At 43.0% G+C, this 18,687-nt stretch overlaps 1 protein-coding gene across 1 annotated transcript in view; it reads right to left on the bottom strand.

The window, feature by feature from the left end:
• Positions 1 to 1,882: 1,882 nt before the first annotated feature.
• Positions 1,883 to 18,687, bottom strand: part of LOC133066814 (low molecular weight phosphotyrosine protein phosphatase-like) — a 37,692-nt gene continuing 20,887 nt past the window's right edge. Inside the window, exon 2 of the mRNA XM_061158230.1 lies at positions 1,883 to 3,048. Coding sequence (XP_061014213.1) covers positions 2,416 to 3,048 — 633 coding nt within the window. The 3' untranslated portion in view covers positions 1,883 to 2,415. The remainder of the gene's footprint in view (positions 3,049 to 18,687) is intronic.

Genomic DNA, 18,687 nt, shown 5'->3' with positions numbered 1-18,687 from the left:
AGCCAGACCACTGGCCCAATAACATGGGCAAGGCTCCAGATACAGAGTCCTGGTGCTTTTATAGGGCCACGGGAGAAGGGAGGGGCTGGTGGGAAGGGATGGGGAGCCTCTATGTAGACCAAAGGAGATTGGACCATACATACTTAGTTCAGTCAGGGCTCCTTCAGTTCTGCCCAAGTTAAAGTTAATCAGAAGCAACTGATCAAACATTGCCTTTTCCCATTTCAGGAATATTAAGATAGGTTTTTAATTAAAAGACCTAAGATTAGAACCTTGGGCGAATCCTTTCACTGCTTAGTATTCCCACTGCCTTATCTCTAAAGTGGGGAAGTTGAACCAGGTATTGCTGTGGTTCCTTCTAGGTCTCCCGTGCGCTGTCCCAGCCTGTTATTATGGTTTTCCCAGAGTATGAAGGTTCTGCTGGCCATCCAGGAAGTGTCTAGTAGGGTGACTTTACTTCTCTCGGCAGCTCTGCTGACTACAGGGAAATGTACAGAGATCACAAAGCAGCACCATAAATGACTAAAAAGGAAAATCATTAACTATAGATGCCTTTATAGTAATAGTCACTTTTCTGATTAAATAATAGAGGTTAATCATAGACATTTAAGCAAATACAGACTGCGAGGAAAGAGTTAACTCAGCAGGTCTGGTTGTCTACTCACTACCTGTCTTCAAGGGACCCATGATTAACCCTTACCCAACCACTGGGAATGTGGCCTTAGAGTGTTCCTTCTGTTAGTGATTGATGGGTGTGTTATATACACCTGGAGCAATGGACCATATCATTACCTGCTTGTCAGGTTGCTTTGCACAAACATAAAAATCGACGGTCTGCACCTGGTTTCATTGTTAGGGTCCTGAGTTTGCCTTGTCACGGTTGGTTGCATAACAGGATATACCTATGTGACCAGCTCCCCATAAAAACTTTGGACTCTGAGACTCACAAGGTTTCTAGGGGCAAAGACAGTTCACAGATGAGTCCATAGTCAACAGTGAGAGAAAGAGCACTCCTGTGTGACCTCAGACAATGAAGGACATTGGAAGCCTGGGTTAACTCTCTCCTGATCCCATTAATGCATATCTTCCTCCTGCTGCTTTTGCTCTGAACCTTTGCTATCATAAATCTCAGTGAGTATAACCTGCTACTAGGTCTCATGGGTCCTTCTGATGAATCACTGAAGGAAACACAATATATATATATATATATATATATATATATATATATATATATATATATAAATCAAAATCTCTCCACCTAAATATAACCATTGGGCTAACTTTAAAAACAGGTCTTACCAGTCAGAATGGCCATCATCAAAAAATCTACAAATTTTGGAGAGGGTGTGGAGAAAAGGGAATCCTCTTGCACTGTTGTGGGAATGTAAACTGATACAGCCACTATGGGGAACAGTATGGTGAGTCCTTAAAAACTAGAATTAAAACTACCATATGACTCAGCAATCCCACTAACTGGGCATAAACCCTGAGAAAACCATAACTGGAAAAGACACTTGTACATCAGTGTTCATGGCAGCACTACTTACAATAGCTAGGACATGGAGGCAACTTAGATGTCTATCGACAGATGAATGGATAAAGAAGCTGTGCACATATATGCAATGGAACATTACTCAGCCATAAAAAGGAACACATTTGAGTCAGTTTTATTTTTATTTATTTTTTTTTAAATTTTTTCTAATTTCCCCAGTTTATTTGAGAACAATTTTGTCTGACATACATTCATATGAATTTTAGATCAGTTATTTCAAAGTGCGCACAAATTATGTATATTTCCCTATAACCAGGCACTGACAAAAGAATACTTAATATATCAATATTTAAGTATTCCAACATAAAAGGACTTTTTCCAACTTAATACTTTTTCCCACACAAGGTGATCTATAATTGACATTCAGGCAATTATATGCATGTAGAAGCAGACACAGTCCCCAAACTGACCATCAGATAAACCAGCACACACTTCTCCTGGATATAATTACATTTCCAGAGGCAAAGGGGTTCAAATGGGAACAAATAAGTTGACTTCCTTATGAAATAAGCTACACAGACACAAACTAAGAAGGAGTGAAGGTGCTAAAGGTGAATCCCACAAATCTCCCTCCTTCCTGTCTTGAAAATGCACGCGTGGGCACTGTGAGTGTGTGACACTCGACCAGCGTCGCTGGATGCCAGGCCCTGGCATCGAGAGGTAGTGCAGGCAGGGGCCCGTCCGGAGGGAGAGGTAGTGCGGGTTCCTGGAGGGACGTCTTATTCACTTCATCATGTTCTACTGTGCTGCTCCACTATTTCCACTTTTCCACTGATTTTGTAACTGGGGCAAAGTGGGAGGTTTGTAACGGGCAAAGTCTAAGGAACTCTTACCCCATAAACTATCTGAGTCAAAGACTTTATTTACTCTTTTGCTAAACACAAAGACTGATTTCTATCTACAATTATTTTGTCAGGTGAGAAACAGCGAGTAAGCTGAAGGGAGGGCTGCGGCCTTGGCTCGGAAGGGACACTGTTGAGAGTTGACACATGGCCTCGGGGGACGAGCCTGGGCCACAGCGGGACGGCTTGGTCAGCGGACCTTCTCCAGGAAGGCCTGCAGCACCGCACGCGCTGCTGGTAGACGGTCTCAAAGTCCTCGTCGTTGCCATAATAGGGATCTTCAATGATAAGTTGTTTTTGTGGATCATAGCTCCCGAGTAGTTCGATTTTCGCTCTGCAGTTTTTAACTTGATTACTTTTTCTATTCAAATCTCTCAGATTGCTCTCATCCATACATAGTATATAATCAAAAGTGGCAAAGTCTTCTTTGGTAACCTGCCGGGCAACATGACTCATGCGGATACCATGCTTCTTCATGCAAGCCTGCCCCCGATAATCAGGAGGGTTTCCTAGTTCATACGTGGATGTTGCTGCACTGTCTATCCTCCAATTATCTGAAATGTTTTGATCAGTTACAAGTTTCCTGAAAACCGCTTCTGCGATGGGTGATCGACAGATGTTACCCAGACACACGAACAGCACCGACTTGGTCACCTCTCAGCCATCTTCCCCTTGAGTCAGTTTTAATGAGGTGGATGAATTACAGCCTGTTATACAGAGTGAAGTAAATCAGAAAGAGAAAAACAAGTATCATACATTAATGAATATATATGGAATCTATAAAAATGGTACTGATGAACCTCTTTGCAGGGCAGCAATAGAGATGCTGCAGATGGTGACTGCAGCCATGAAATTAAAAGATGCCTACTCCTTGGGAGAAAAGCTATGACCAACTTAGACAGCATATTAAAAAGCAGAGACATGACTTTGCCGACAAAGGTCTGTCTAGTCAAAGCTATGGTTTCTCCAGTAGTCGTGTGTGGATGTGAGAGTTGGACTATACAGAAAGCTGAGCGCCAAAGAATTGATGCTTTTGAACTGTGGTATTGGAGAAGACTCTTGAGAGTGCCTTGGACTGCAAGGAGATCCAAACGGTCCATCCTAAAGGAAATCAGTCCTGGGTGTTCATTGGAAGAACTGATGTTGAAGCTGAAACTCCAATACTTTGGCCATTGTATGTGCAGAACTGACCCATTTGAAAAGACCCTGATGCTGAGAAAGATTGAAGGCAGGAGAATGGGACAACAGAGGATGAGATGGTTGGATGGCATCACCAACTCCGATGGACATGAGTTTGAGTACGCTCTGGGAGTTGGTGATGGACAGGGAAGCCTGGCGTGCTGCAGTCCATGGGGCTGCAAAGAATCGGACACGACTGAGTGACTGACTGAACTGAATAGAGACGCAGACATAGAGAACAGACTTGTGGACACAGTGGGTGAAGTAGAGGGTGGGATGAATTGAGAGAGTAGCCAGTGGGAATTTGCTATATGGTGCAGTGAGCTCAAACTTGGTGCTCTGTGACAACTTAGCGGGTGGGAGGTGGGAGAGAGGTTCAAGAGGTAAGGGACATATGTATACCTATGGTGATTCATGTTGATGTATATCAGAAATCAACACAACATTGTAAAGCAATTATCCTCCAATTAAAAAACAAAACCAAACAGATTTTGACTGCTCGAAGATGACGCTGAGGGCAAGGAAGCAAGCCCCTCTTGCTCCAAAGCCAAAGCCAAAGCAAGGACTTTGAAGGCTAAGAAAGCAGTGTTGAAAGGTGCCCACAGCCACAAAAAAAATATCTGGACATAATCTACCTTCCTAAGGCCCAAAACACTGAAGCTCAGGAGAGAGTCCAAATATCCTTGGAAGAGCACCCCTAGGAGAAACAAGCTTGACCACTATGTCATCATCAAGTTCCCCCTCACCACCAAATCAACTGTGAAGAAAATAGGAGACAGCAACTCACTGGTGTTCACTGTGGATGTCAAGGTCAACAAGCACCACATGAAACAGGATGTGAAGTTGCTCTACGAAACTGACATGGCTAAGGTTAACACCTTGGTCAGGCCTAATGGAGAGAAGAAAGCATATGTTTGGCTCCTATGATGCTTTGGATGTAGCCTGCAAAACTGGGATCATCTAAACTGAGTCCAGCTGGCTAATTCCAAGTATAAAAGTTTTCAATATTAAAAAAAAAAAAACAGATTTTGACCAATTAAATAATCTTGTGAAAGTTTTTCTAAATTGTCAGAAGGCACAACTGTTAATTGATGATAAGTTGTATTATGAAGATTAAACTTTATGGAAGCCTCATGTTAAGATTTAAAAGAATAGCTTCGCTGTTTCAAATAATTACCAAGATTTATTGAACTTACTTTTGTGACATAATAATGGTTTCATCTTCACTGGTGGCTCAGACAGTAAACAATCTGCCTACAGTGTAGGAGACCCTTGGAGAAGATCCCTTGGAGAAGAAAATGGCAACCCACTCCAGTACTTTTGCTTGGAGAATTCCAAGGACGGAGGAGCCTAGAGGGTACAGGTGTGAGGTTGCAAAAAATCAGACATGACTGAGCAACTAACACTTTCACTTTTCAAACTCCACATTATTCAAGGGTCAACTGTACACACATATACACACATAGTTTTATTTTAAGGATTTGGCTCTGACAAGTCTGGAATTTGTAGGGCAGGCTGAAAATTCAGGGAAGTTTTGATGTTGTAGTATTGAATTTAAAATCTGTAGACTAGAAACACAGAGTTTCTCTGTTGTGGTCATGAAGCAGAATTTCTTTGGAAAACCTCAGTATTTGCTCTTCAGGATAAAGGCCCACCCGCATTATGAAGGTAGAAAAGTACCAATTTCAATGTTAACCACACATAAAATCAACTTTCATAGTTGTGATCTTTCCTTTTTGAAGAGGAAAGGGAGGGTGGATTCCCAAATGTGATCCACTATTACAAGACTAACCCTGAGATGTGCCTGCTCCCAAGTGGACGACCAGCCCCCGCACCCCAGTCACAAGCGTCTCCCCTTAGCCACAGCCATGCAAGTCTGGCTTTGGCCAGAAGAGGGCACTGCCACCTACTTGTGTGACTATCTGCTTGGGAACCAATAGGATGGAAGAGGTTTTGACATGACTTTCAATTAATTATTATTTTTTACAGTCCCTGAGTTAGCATAGCACAACCTTGATAGAATAAATGCCTGTAAACTTTTAGTTTCACTGTGAGACCAAAGCACCTCCCTGTCATCACTCAAACTTGAGGTTCAATAATGCAAGAGGATGTAGAATGTACATGTCCTTTGGCTTCCCTGGTGCCTTAGAACTGGTTCAGTTAGGCAGAGCCATACTAAACAGTGTTTTCAGATCAAGAAAACCCAGGCTGATGCAGAGAAAAGGAGGAAGCTAAGGCTTTTGGGGACTGAAAGGAAGAACTGGGAAGACCCCATGACTTAGTTGGTAAAGAATCCACCTGCACTGCAGGAGACCCAGATTCGATTTGATCCCCTGGTGGGGAAGACCCCCTGGAGAAGGAAATAGCAGCCCACTCCAGTATTCTTGCCTGGAGAATTCAATGAACAGAGGAGACTGGTGGGCTACAGTCCATGGGGTCGCAAAGAGTTAGACACGACTTAGCAACTAAACCATTGGGCCTCCAAGCAGGTAAGGAATCTTCTGGTAAGATACAGAGGAGGAAGCCTTGGGAGGTTACTCTCTGTGTCTGGGTTTGAGAGAATAATACTACAGGCCCCTCTGGCAAAACCACTCGGCCTAGCAGAGCAGTTAATCTAATCTCTGGATTTTTAATTGGAAATGAAAATTCACATAAGTATAGTTGTTCTTTAGTTCTTGTTAATAATTAAAAGCCTCCTTCCCCTGCTTCCATGCTAATGACAGCTTCCATCCATGCAACTTGAGAGTTTGCAGAGAGGGCTTTCCCACCCACAGCAAGGAACAGAGCAGGTACTGATTATTCCCACTTTACAGCTGAGGAAACACAGAGGGTGAATGGTTTGCTCTGGCTCCCCTATAATTTAAGCCTGGGAGGGGCCCCCTGCCTGGGGCCTGATCTTGGTCCTGTGCTCTGTCCCCTATCAAAAATACATTCCTAACCCTCAGCACTGCTGTTTCCAAGGTCTATTAAAAGCTGAATGTATGCAAACCCCATGACCCAGCAATTCCACTTGTAGGAATGCATACAGCAGAAACGCATGCACACAGGCACTGAAAGTATGTGCAATGCTGTTCATCGCAGAATAACGTCAACTGGCCCCAAGAGAAACTGACCCCAAGTCCAACCAACACAGAATGGGTAAGTAGACTATGGTATATTTCTATCGTGAATTCCACATGGTAATGAGAATACATGAACGAGATTTATGCAAAATGTAAAAAACTTCACAAATTATATAAAGTTCAAAACAGCAAAATTAATGTAAACTTCGAAAGGTTGGGGCTTCCCTGTTAGCTCAGATGGTAAAGAATCTTCCTGCAATGCAGGAGACCTGGGTTTGATTCCATGGACAGAGGAGCCTGGTGGGCTACAGTCCACGGGGTTGCAAAGAGTCGGACACATTAGTGGTTATACCACTACTAGTAACTGGGATGGGGACACAGGGGTCTACTGGGGTGCCGATAATGTTCTACTTCTGGGCCCAGGTAGTAGTTATCTGAGTGGGACAGGTGTGTCAATTTGCACAAATTCACCAAGCTTTATATAAAAAGTTAAATAACTTTTCCAGGAGCAACTTTACTACTGCTCAAATGTGGCTCATCCCTGATTAAAGCAGACTTGCTTGTTGCTCTATTCCAACAGTGACCACATCACCATTCCCCAGAGAGTTCTCGAAGAGTTGAGAGAGCAGGTCAACATCTGCCTTTGCGTTTGTGCGTGCAAAAATACATTTCAGGAGGGCTGCCACACAGGAAGTTCATCCCCAGCCTCCACTACTACAAACATATGTTCATTCTGGGTGTCCAGAAAGTAAAAAAAGAAGGAGACACGCAAGCAGAGTAAGTCAAACACAGCAAACGTCTCCAAGTGGCAAAGCTTCCTTGCCTGTCTCAGTTCTAACACTAGCACTACCTTGCAGGAAAAACAAAACAAGAAATCTAACCCCTGCACCCCAAAGATGCAGATGGCACCTCTAGACAAGAGAGTCTCAAAACACAAAACACAGGGCAGCAAACTGAAGCTGTTCAAAATTCCATGGCAGGGCCTGGTGAAGTCATAAATGGAACCAGATTTCCTGTTTCCCAGAGTACAGCCTGCTTCTCATCAGCCCTTATTGCTTCTAACAGGATGAGGGGGCTTGAAAATCTTAAAGGACAAAAGTACAACAACATGTTAGATCATGGATTGGTTACCTTCATCCATGGGCCATGGACATTTGGTCTAGGGCTACACACACACCCTGGGTCTAGGAACACACACACACACACACACACACCCTGGCTCCCTCTGCTGCTTTGGAGAGTTTCTCATACCACTTCAGCTGCTTCTGTCTCCTACATCAGTGATTTACTGCTGTTCTGGACTCTCACTCCATCCCGGAATGTAAGAGTGGAAATCTTAAAAACCACTTTGATACCTCCTCCAGCTTGATTGCCTTTGGAGAAGCTGGCCTTCTTTTTCCCTCCCAATGGTCAGAGGGACACTAGCTGTACTTTTTGCACCTTTCCATGATGTGGTGGGCCTCCCTGGTGGCTTAGATGGTAAAGAATCCACCTGCAACACGGCAGACCCAGGTTCGATCCCCGGGTCGGGAAGATCCCCTGGAGAAGGGAATGGCAACCCACTCCAGTACTCTTATCTGGCAACTTCCATGAACAGAGGAGCCTGGTGGGCTACAGTTCATGGGGTCGCAAAGAGTTGGACACAACTGACCGACCAACACTTGCACTTTGATGAGGTGGGGTTTTCAGGACTCTGGAAGTTGGGCCATAAGGTGTCCTGCGACTACAACAGCAAAACAATAGGGCGAGAGCAGAGGTCAGGACTGAGCCTGGTGGTGCTCCTCCAGGGTCTAAATGAGTCCCAGAGGAGCAGAGATACCCCAGGGTATGAATAGTTGGAGCCAGGAGTTTTCTGGCAGTGGCAACACTCAAAGTCAGTACATGGCACAACAACATGGACCTAAAGGAATTCACTGCAGCATTGTCGTCACAGAGAAAAATGAGAAGCAAGCAAAGCATCCAATGGCACAATGTGTTAAATTATGCTATCGTTACATACAATGGGTTATCATGCAGCCATGAAAAAGAACGAGGCAGCTCTATGTTAACTAACACAGAAAATGGTCTACACTCTAATGTTAAATGATAAAGGCAAGCTGGAGACAACTACATAAAGCATGATTCCATTTATATATTTTAAAAATCCTGTATGCTCACCCACACAGTCTCCCACATGCTAGTATTGGTAAATGATCTAGAAGAATGCACGTTTACCAGGTTACATCTAGGAAAGGGAATTGAAGTAGGTGAGGGGGAGCTTTCCAAATTTGGCATTTCTGTTTTTATTATTCATGCTTACCAGTAGCTCTTTAGGGGCTTCCCTGGTGGCTCAGAGGTCAAAGCATCTGCCTGCAACGTGGGAGACCCCGGTTCAATCCCTGGGTCAGGAAGATCCCCTGGAGAAGGAAATGGCAACCCACTCCAGTATTCTTACCTGGAGAATCCCATGGACGGAGGAGCCTGGTAGGCTACAGTCCACGGGGTCGCAAAGAGTTGGACACACGACTTCATTCACTCACTTACTCAATAGCTCTTTAGTGATTAAAAATAATAATAATCTAGAAAGCCAGGGCGGGGACTTCCTTGGTGGTCCAGTGGTGAAGAATCTGCCTTGCAATGCAGGGCACATGGGTTCGATCCCTGGTCAGAAAACTAAGATCCTACATGCCACAGAGCAGCTAAGCCTGTGTGCCACATCTAGAGATTCTGTGCCCCAAAGAGAAAGATCCTGCATGACAACGAAGATTCCGTGTGATGCAACTAAGATCCCATGCAGCCAAATAAAAAATAAATACATAGCATCAATTTTAAAAAAATAATAAAGCCAAGGCTATAGGGGTGGGGTATGAAGGAGGCACATCTGGTGGGCGTGGTCAGCACAGTCAGGGCTTCTATGAGTCAGGATCAAGGACTGGGGAGTAGATTCACCCAGAATTTTGGCAGAGACTCCAAGCTCCTGGATATGCATACAGATTTTTCTCCTGTTTTTTCTCTTTGGGGTCATGTGCTTTTGGTTCTCTTTGGGTCACTTCCAGCCCAAGGCAGCCAGAGGAGAAGGGCCCCTCCCTAGGAAGTGCCCATTTGGCCTGAGGCCTTAGCAGAGAGGCCTCTTTTATTTAGTGCATATTTCCTCGGGGTTCTTTTACTGGGCCTTTGCCATCAGAGCACAAGCTCTCCAGGGGCCAAAGAAAAGGGACTCAGCACTTGGCCAACTTTTAGTCAAGACTACTGCTGTTCTCTTGGGGAGGTTTTCTTAAAATATAAGCCTCAAATGTAGACACACAAATTGAAATAAAGAATAAATGCTTTGTTACATTTACAAGTGGCCCATGCTGGGTAAAATGGAAATTTTCATCCATTTTGGAATGAGTGCAAATTGGTTAAGAGCCTTTCAAAGAGCAATTGGGCAATATCAAGAGTCTAAAATATTTTCACACTATTTTTTCCAGTAATAAAACTTCTGGGATTTCTTCTAATGAAATACAAAATGCCTCAAATAGAAAAATGCATAGGAAGATTGCTTTCATCATGTTTCCTTTATGTAATAGTTAAAACTTGGAAACAAACTAAATGGTCAACAATGGCAAGTGATTGGTAAAACATGTGTGCTCCATGGAACACTGCACAACAATCAAAATTTATAACAAAAATTTGCAATAATAAATTCAAATGTACTAGTGATGGCCTCGTAGCTTTTTTTTTTGGTACAAAAGTACTTTAGCACTTAAATAAAAGCTCATCATAAGAAAGAATAAACATGTTCTCACTCAGTCGTTTTGGGCTCTTTGTGACCCCATGGCCTATAAGGTCCATGGAATTCCCTAGGCCAGAATACTGGAGTGGGTAGCCTTTCCCTTCTCCAGGGGGTCTTCCCAACCCAGGGATCAAACCCAGGTTTCCCACATTGCAAGCAGATTCTTTACCAGCTGAGCCACAAGAGAAGCCCAAGAGTACTGGAGTGGGTAGCCTATCCCTTCTCCAGAGGATCTTCCTGACCCAGGAATTGAACCGGGGTCTCCAGCATTGCAGGGGGATTCTCTACCAACTGAGCTATATCCCAATCTAACTAAATCAGAAGCTCAGGAGATGGGGCCTGGACATAAGAATTTTAAGTTTTCCCAGATGACTCTACTTGAAGCCAAGGCTGACAGAGAACCACTGACTTTGGATCAAAATGAAACTGCCCACTTCAGTTGTGGCCCAGTCCAGCTCATCTGGTTAGAGTTCTACATGGGGTCCTGAATGGCCTATGTTTCCCAGGCCTTGTCCTGCATATAATGACTAGTAGGTTGGGTAGTGGCCCCAATAAGAGGCTAATCATAAATTTGAGATGAGGGCCAAATCACTTTCCATCTTACCAGAACCAGCAGCAGGTAGACTCATTAGGAAGCAGAGAATTAAGATCATCTCAGTAAGACACATGAGAGCTTGAATGAGGTCAGGTCAGCACTGGTAGGCATAGCAGATGTAGACCCTACACAGCTAGGCACCTGAGCAAAAGAGTTGGAACCAAGTTCCAGAATGTATGTCACCTGACGAGAAGGGGATACAGCCCTACAGAGCCACTGGCTGCCTGCCTGTTGGTGTCAACCTCCACAGTACTGCTAGCAGGGATAAAAGCAGAAAGCTTTAGAAGTTTTACCACTAGGAGATTCTGGTGTCTACAGGGCCACTTAGAAGAAGCTGTAACAGACAGTTTGCTGATGGGCCAAAAGAATCAAATAAAAATTGGATAGGAGAGAAAATTCAAGAAAGATAAGCAGCAAAAGGGGTCCATCAGCAGAATATAATGACCCCTTTATGCTATCCAGGCTCTTTGTTGCCTATAATTCCACTATAAGATTACTTCCACTTGAGTTATTAAGCATTTGCCCCTTCACTGTTGTCCTCTCCAAAAAATGCAGACTCCTAAAAGGAATGATACTTTGATTTAGCAACAACTTTAATGGAATTAGCTCGTGATTTATTCAGCCAATCTGAATTCCTATTCTGTGCTTCGTACTACACTGGGAACTGGGATACATTGGAAAGAAGACCTCACTAAGTGAGTTAGGGAAATTAAAATGGAGGTAGTCTTGTTCAGGTTTCAGAAGTAGAGGAGCAGGCCTCTGACCAACTTCTGACCTTGCCTGGACTACATGCCTGTCTGCAAGCACACCAATTGTTACCAACAAGTCAGGTGACACTTTAGATAAGAAAGGGAGTAGGTCTTGGAATTCTTAAGCCCCTGGAAGCATGGCCAGCCCCCTGGGGTCTAAGAAGTCTTATAATTCACAAGGTTAAATAAATAGCATTGTAACAGTTAACATTTTTGCACACAAACTGATGATGATATCAGTTTGCAGCCTGAGATTATAAGTGGCAGCCCCCAAAGTGGCAATCTGTAGTTTCACCCATGGGGTAGACACACTCCCTGGGACCCTTTCCCAACTGGGACTCCAGACTGCTGTTACTCAGTGCTACTCAAGTTTGGATGTAGGTGTCAGCTCAATCTGGTGATGTATACACTATTGCCTCTCTATTGTTTCTATTTATTTTCTTTTAATGACTGTATACTGAAATTAAGTCAAACAATCCCTTGTTAAATATTGAAATTGCTTATTGTGTGTGTAACAAGTGGTTTCTTTTGTTAACAAATCCTTCAAACCTAAAATGAAAGTAAAACTTTCAACAGAACACTAAGAAGACTCAGTTCAATACAGAAGTATCTACTAACCACGTCCTGTCACCTGACCAGGAGCTGGTGCTGAGGCAAGAGGAAACAGAAAACTGCACAACACTGTCATCTCCCTCAAGAAGCTTCTAGCCTTGCTTGGGGAAATCCAAGCACACAAAAATCCAAACAAGCAACTGCTTATTAAACTGCTAATATAATCAAGGGCCAACATGAAGGGTGGAGCTAAGTACCTTCATGTGAAAGAGCCTTTTCAGAAGCCCTCATGATTGTATCACACTAACTCTTTTCATTAGGGAGCCTGGAAAATGAACTATTACAGCCTCACTGTTTCCTTAACATTAATACGAGTGTGACTTTCTGGTTCTGGGGCCTCACCTTAGTTTCCGCCCTACACACTATAGATCTGGCTAGGCTGAGTACTACTGAAAGGGAGTTATTCATTACACATTTACAGGGTGCACAGGGTCCATCCACCTTCTCTGACTATGCCCCTGACTCTGGCCAGTTGCCATGTCTTAGTGGTGGGCTGAGTGGTTTCACATTTACTAAACACCCACAAGATACATGGTTTCTGTCTATCACAGTCATGCTCACAAGGTACCCTTGTGAGAAAAGCCTCACCAGCTGTTGGCTCTGGCTGTCACTGTGAAGGGAGAACTGTGACTGTCACCCAACCGGAATAAGGAAGCAAGATTTAGGAACAGAGGAATAGGTGTGCCTCAGAATCCAAGCATTGAGCAGGATCAGACAGGGAGATGTTGCCAAGTGTGAGGTGTGGAGCCTTTTACTGAAACTATCATTCATTAATTGTATTGTCCTGGAAACACATTCCAGGCCAGACATCCCTTGGAGCTAGGTCAAAAATCCAGAAGGAATGAGGAATATAAATTAGTGCAGGAACTGAATCAGCATCTACTCCACAGAAGGGGCATATTCATTGGCACCAAGAAATTGAAAAAGACTAGAGGAGGAACCGGAAATCAAATCTGGGATTGCTAAGGAAGAGCAGATACGAGAACCTCTCAGTCCAGGCACTGAGGTGACACGAGACTCAGAGGGGAGAAGAGCACAAGATGAAGACAGGGGCTGAAAACCAAGAAGCTGATGTCTTCAGACTAAGCAAAATACAGGAACACTTGCTGCCTCAGGTGGTGGGAGGACTAATTGGGAAGAAACTCGACGGAACTTTCTGAGAACATACAGAGATGAATGTACCATTATTGAAAGAAGTGTGGGTTCCATGGGCATACCTATTTGTCAAAAGCTGTTGAACTGCATACTTAGGATTTGTTCATTTCAGTGTATGTAACTTTTACCTAAAAAATTGTAAACAAATCAAACCCTAATTAGGTTTACTTCTAGCAGTGCTAGGAATTAGCAATTCTAAAACTACAACCTGTATATTCTTGGGCAAGAGGTAAATGGGAGACAGACTTCCAGCTTTGGGGGAAAGAAATTACAGATACAGAAAAGGCGTTTTTTGCATTGGAATTGGAGATATCAGTATAACTATATATCTATGTCTAATATCTCTCTGTATATACATATATATACACACACTATATTTCTAATATATATCTATGCCTCTATGTGTGTATATATAGGTAATAAAATCTATTTCTGTCTGCTAAAAGGGACTAAAAGAAATGATACAGTAGGAACAAGTAATTTAACTCCCAGATTTTGATTTCTAAATATCATTCCCCAATGAAGGAACCAGGGATCCTTGAGAATGACTTACTCCAGGGTTGAGGACAGGAAGAGTAAAGGATGAACCTGGAACTGAGCCAAAAAGTAAAGAAATACTCAAAGAATCATGTCAAAAGGATCAGAAGGCAACTGAATGGGGCTCCCATTGGCCCAATCTGATATAATCTCACATTGGAATAAATAATATTAAGGGACTTCCCTGGTAGTCCAGTGGTTAAGAACATGCCTTTCAATGCAGGGGATACAGGTTTGATAAATAAATAAATGGGGATTTCCCTGGTGGTCCAGTGGTTAAGAATCCACCCTGCAATGCAGGGACTGTGTGTCTGATCCTTGATCAGAGAACTAATCCCACATGCCATGGAGCAAACAAGTCCAGGCGCCACAACTAGATAGTCCATTCCCTCAATGAAAGATCCCAAGTGACATGACAAAGATCCCACGTGTAACAACTAAGACCAGCCAAACAAACAAACAAATAAAATAATAAATAAGTAAACAAACAAATAAATAAATGGAGGTAAAGGGAAACACTTCACCATAGCAGAACGCCAACATGACAAAGGTAAGGTAGCCAACAAGCATGATTGCTCAGTCGTGTCCAACTCTCTGTGACCCCATGGACTGCAGTGTGTCAGTCTCCTCTGTCCATGGAATTCTCCAGGCAAGAATACTGGAGTGGACTGCCATTCCCTCCTCCAGGGGATCTTCCCGACCCAGGGATCACACCTGCATCTCCTGTGTTTCCTGTATTGGCAGACAGATTCTTTACCACTGAGCCATATGGGAAGCCCCAAAGAAATACTCAAAGAGTCATGTTGAAAGGACTGAGAAGCCTGCTTAATGGGGCTCTCATTGAGGTAGAAAACTAATAGGTAAAAGTTTGACAAAAAGACAGAGTAATTTACAGAGTTGCAAAGTACGCTCCTCAATTACTTACTGATTACAAAGAGAAAAAAATAATAACTCCACAGGTCAGGTCAGTTCAGTTCAGTTCAGTTCAGTTTAGTTCAGTCGCTCAGTCATGTCCGACTCTTTGCGACCCCATGAATCGCAGCACACGCCAGGCCTCCCTGTCCATCACCAACTCCTGGAATTCACTCAAACTCATGCCCATCGAGTCGGTGATGTCATCCAGCCATCTCATCCTCTGTCGTCCCCTTCTCCTCCTGCCCCCAATCCCCCCCCAGCATCAGGGTCTTTTCCAATGAGTCAACTCTTCGAATGAGGTGGCCAAAGTACTGGAGTTTCAGCTTCAGCATCAGTCCTTCCAATGAACACCCAGGACTTATCTCCTTTAGGATGGACTGGTTGGATCTCCTTGCAGTCCAAGGGACTCTCAAGAGTCTTCCCCAACACCACAATTCAAAAGCATCAATTTTTCGGCACTCAGCTTTCTTCACAGTCCAACTCTTATATCCATGCATGACCACTGGAAAAACCATAGCCTTGACCAGACGGACCTTTGTTGGCAAAGGAATGTCTCTGCTTTTTAATATGCTATCTAGGTTGATCATAACTTTCCTTCCAAGGAGTAAGCATCTTTTAATTTCATGGCTGCAATCACCATCCACAGTGATTTTGGAGCCCAAAAAAATGAAGTCAGCCACTGTTTCCACTGTCTCCCCATCTATTTCCCATGAGGTGATGGGACCAGATGCCATGATCTTACTTTTCTGAATGTTAAGCTTTAAGCCAACTTTTTCACTCTCCTCTTTCACTTTCATCAAGAGGCTTTTTAGTTCCTCTTGACTTTCTGCCATAAGAGTGGTGTCATCTGCATATCTGAGGTTATTGATATTTCTCCCGGCAATCTTGATTCCAGCTTGTGCTTCTTCCAGCCCAGCGTTTCTCATGATGTACTCTGTAAATCAGAAACCAATTCTGTAATGCAGAAACCAACTCAGGTCATTAAACCATAACATTGCTATATTGGTATAAACCAATATTTAATATCATGTATCTGGGATTGGAATGCTGGGAGAAGGACACACCACTAATTCTGAGATATTCTTGTCAAAAATGTATAACCTGAATCTAATCATGAGGAAATATGAAACAAACCCAGATTGAAAGATGTTCTACAAAATAACTGGCTCATATTCTTTTTTAAAATGTTAAGGTCAAGACACAAAAAGAAAAGCTGAAGTAATGTTCCAGAATAAAGGAAAATAAATAGATTGACAACTAAATTTTGTACATTATCTTGGATGTAATCCTGGACTCAGGGGAGAAAAAAAAAAGTAAGGATATTTTGGGAACAATTGATGAAATAGATAATAGCGCTGCTGCTGCTGCTGATGCTAAGTCACTTCAGTCGTGTCTGACTCTGTGCGACCCCATAGACCGCAGCCCACCAGGCTCCTCCATCTCTGGGATTCTCCAGACAAGAACACTGGAGTGGGTTGCCATTTCCTTCTCCAGTGCACGCATGCATGCTAAGTTGCTGTAGTCGTGTCTGACTCTGTGTGACCCCATGGACAGCAGCCCACCAGCTTCCTCTGTCCTCAGGATTCTCCAAGGCAAGAATAGTGGAGTGGGTTGCCATTTCCTTCTCCAATAGTAGTACTGTTAGTGCTTAATTTCCTGATTGTATTCACTGAACTGTGCTCAGTAGGAGAATGTCTTGCTGGAAAATGCACACTGCAGTATTTAGGAGTAAAGGGACACCACGTCTCCAACTTGCTTTTTTAAATGGGGGGAGAGACAGCAAGAGAGAACATGAACTAGAGTGTAAATAAGACAAAATTGCAAACAAATGATCAAAGATTGTAGCTCCTGTACTCTTCTTGCAATTTTTCTGTAAAACTGGAATTTTATCAAAACAAAAATATCCTCTTAAGCAAGTGGTGCTGGGAAATTTGGACAGGTGCATGTAAATCAATGAAGCTAGAACACAATCTCATGCCATATACAAAAATAAATTCCAAATGGCTTAAAGACTTAAATACAAGACACCATAAAATGCCTAGAAGAGAACATAGGCAAAACATTCTCTGACATAAATCATACCAATGTTTTCTTAGGTCAGTCTCCCAAGGCAACAGAAATAAAAGCAAAAAAAAAAAAAAACCCAAAAAAAACCCCAAATGGGATCTAATTAAGCTTATAAGTTTTTGCACATCAAAGGAAACCATAAACAAAATGGAAAGACAACCTATGGAATGGGAGAAACTATTTGCAAATCATGCTGCTGATAAGGGTCTAATTTCCAAAATATAAAAACAGCTCATATAATTCAATAACAACAACAAAAAACAACCCAATCAAAAAATGGGCAGAAGACCTAAATAGAAATTTCTCCAAAAAAGACAGACAGATGACTAACAGGCACAGGAAAAGATGCTCATCATTGCTAATTATTAGAGAAAGGCAAATCAAAACTATGATGAGGTACCAGCTCACACTGGTCAGAATAGCCATCATTAAAAAGTCTGCAAATAATCAATTCTGAAGAGGATGTGGAGAAAAGAGAACCTTTTTACACCATTGGTGAGAAGGAAAATTGGTGCAGCCACTATGGAAAACACTATGCAGGTTCCTAAAAAAACTAAAAATAGAATTGCCATATGATCCAGCAGCTAGTGGAGGTGATGGAATTCCAGCTGAGCTATTTCAAATCATAAAAACTGATGCTGTTAAAGTGCTGAACTCAAGATGCCAACAAATCTGGAAAACTAAGCAGTGACCACAGGACTGGAAAATGTCAGTTTTCATTCCAGTCTCAAAGAAGGGCAATGCCAAAGAATGTTCAAATTACTACACAACTGCACTCATTTCACATGATAGCAAAGTAATGCTCAAAATTCTTCAAGCCAGGCTTCAACAGTATGCGAACTGAGAACTTCCAGATGTTCAAGCTGGATTTAGAAAAAGGCAGAGGAACCAGAGATCAAATTGCCAACATCTGTTGGATTATAAGGAGATCCAACCAGTCCATCCTAAAGGAGATCAGTCCTGGGTGTTCATTGGAAGGATTGATGCTGAAGCTGAAACTCCAGTACTTTGGCCACCTCATGCGAAGAGTTGACTCGTTGGAAAAGACCGTGATGCTGGGAGGGATTGGGGGCAGGAGGAGAAGGGGACGACAGAGGATGAGATGGCTAGATGGCATCACCGACTCGATGGACATGTGTTTGAGTAAACTCCGGGAGTTTGTGATGGACAAGGAGGCCTGGCGTGCTGCGATTCACGGGGTCGCAAAGAGTCGGATACGACTGAGCGACTGAACTGACTGACTGACTGACTGTTGGATCATAGAAAAAGCATGAGTATTCCAGAAAAAACATCTACTCTGCTTCATTGACTTTGCTAAAACCTCTGACTCTGCAGTTCACAACAAACTGAAAAATTCTTAGAGATGAGAATACCAGACCACTTTATCTGCCTCCTGAGAAATCTGTATGCAGGTCAAGAAGAAACAGTTAGAACAGGACATGGAACAACAGACTGGTTCCAAATGGCGAAAGGAGTACGTCAAGGCTGTATATTGTCACCCTGCTTATTTAACTTATATGCAGAGTACATCATGCAAAATGCCGGGCTGGATGAAGCACAAGCTTGAATCAAGATTGCAGTGAAAAATATCAATAACCTCAGATATGCAGATGACACACCTCTTATTGGCAGAAAGCGAAGAGGAACTAAAGAGCTTCCTTGATGAAA

This window comes from Dama dama, chromosome 12, assembly GCF_033118175.1.
Source record: "Dama dama isolate Ldn47 chromosome 12, ASM3311817v1, whole genome shotgun sequence".
Taxonomy (NCBI): domain Eukaryota; kingdom Metazoa; phylum Chordata; class Mammalia; order Artiodactyla; family Cervidae; genus Dama; species Dama dama.
This window is presented reverse-complemented; position numbering and strand designations above follow the sequence as displayed.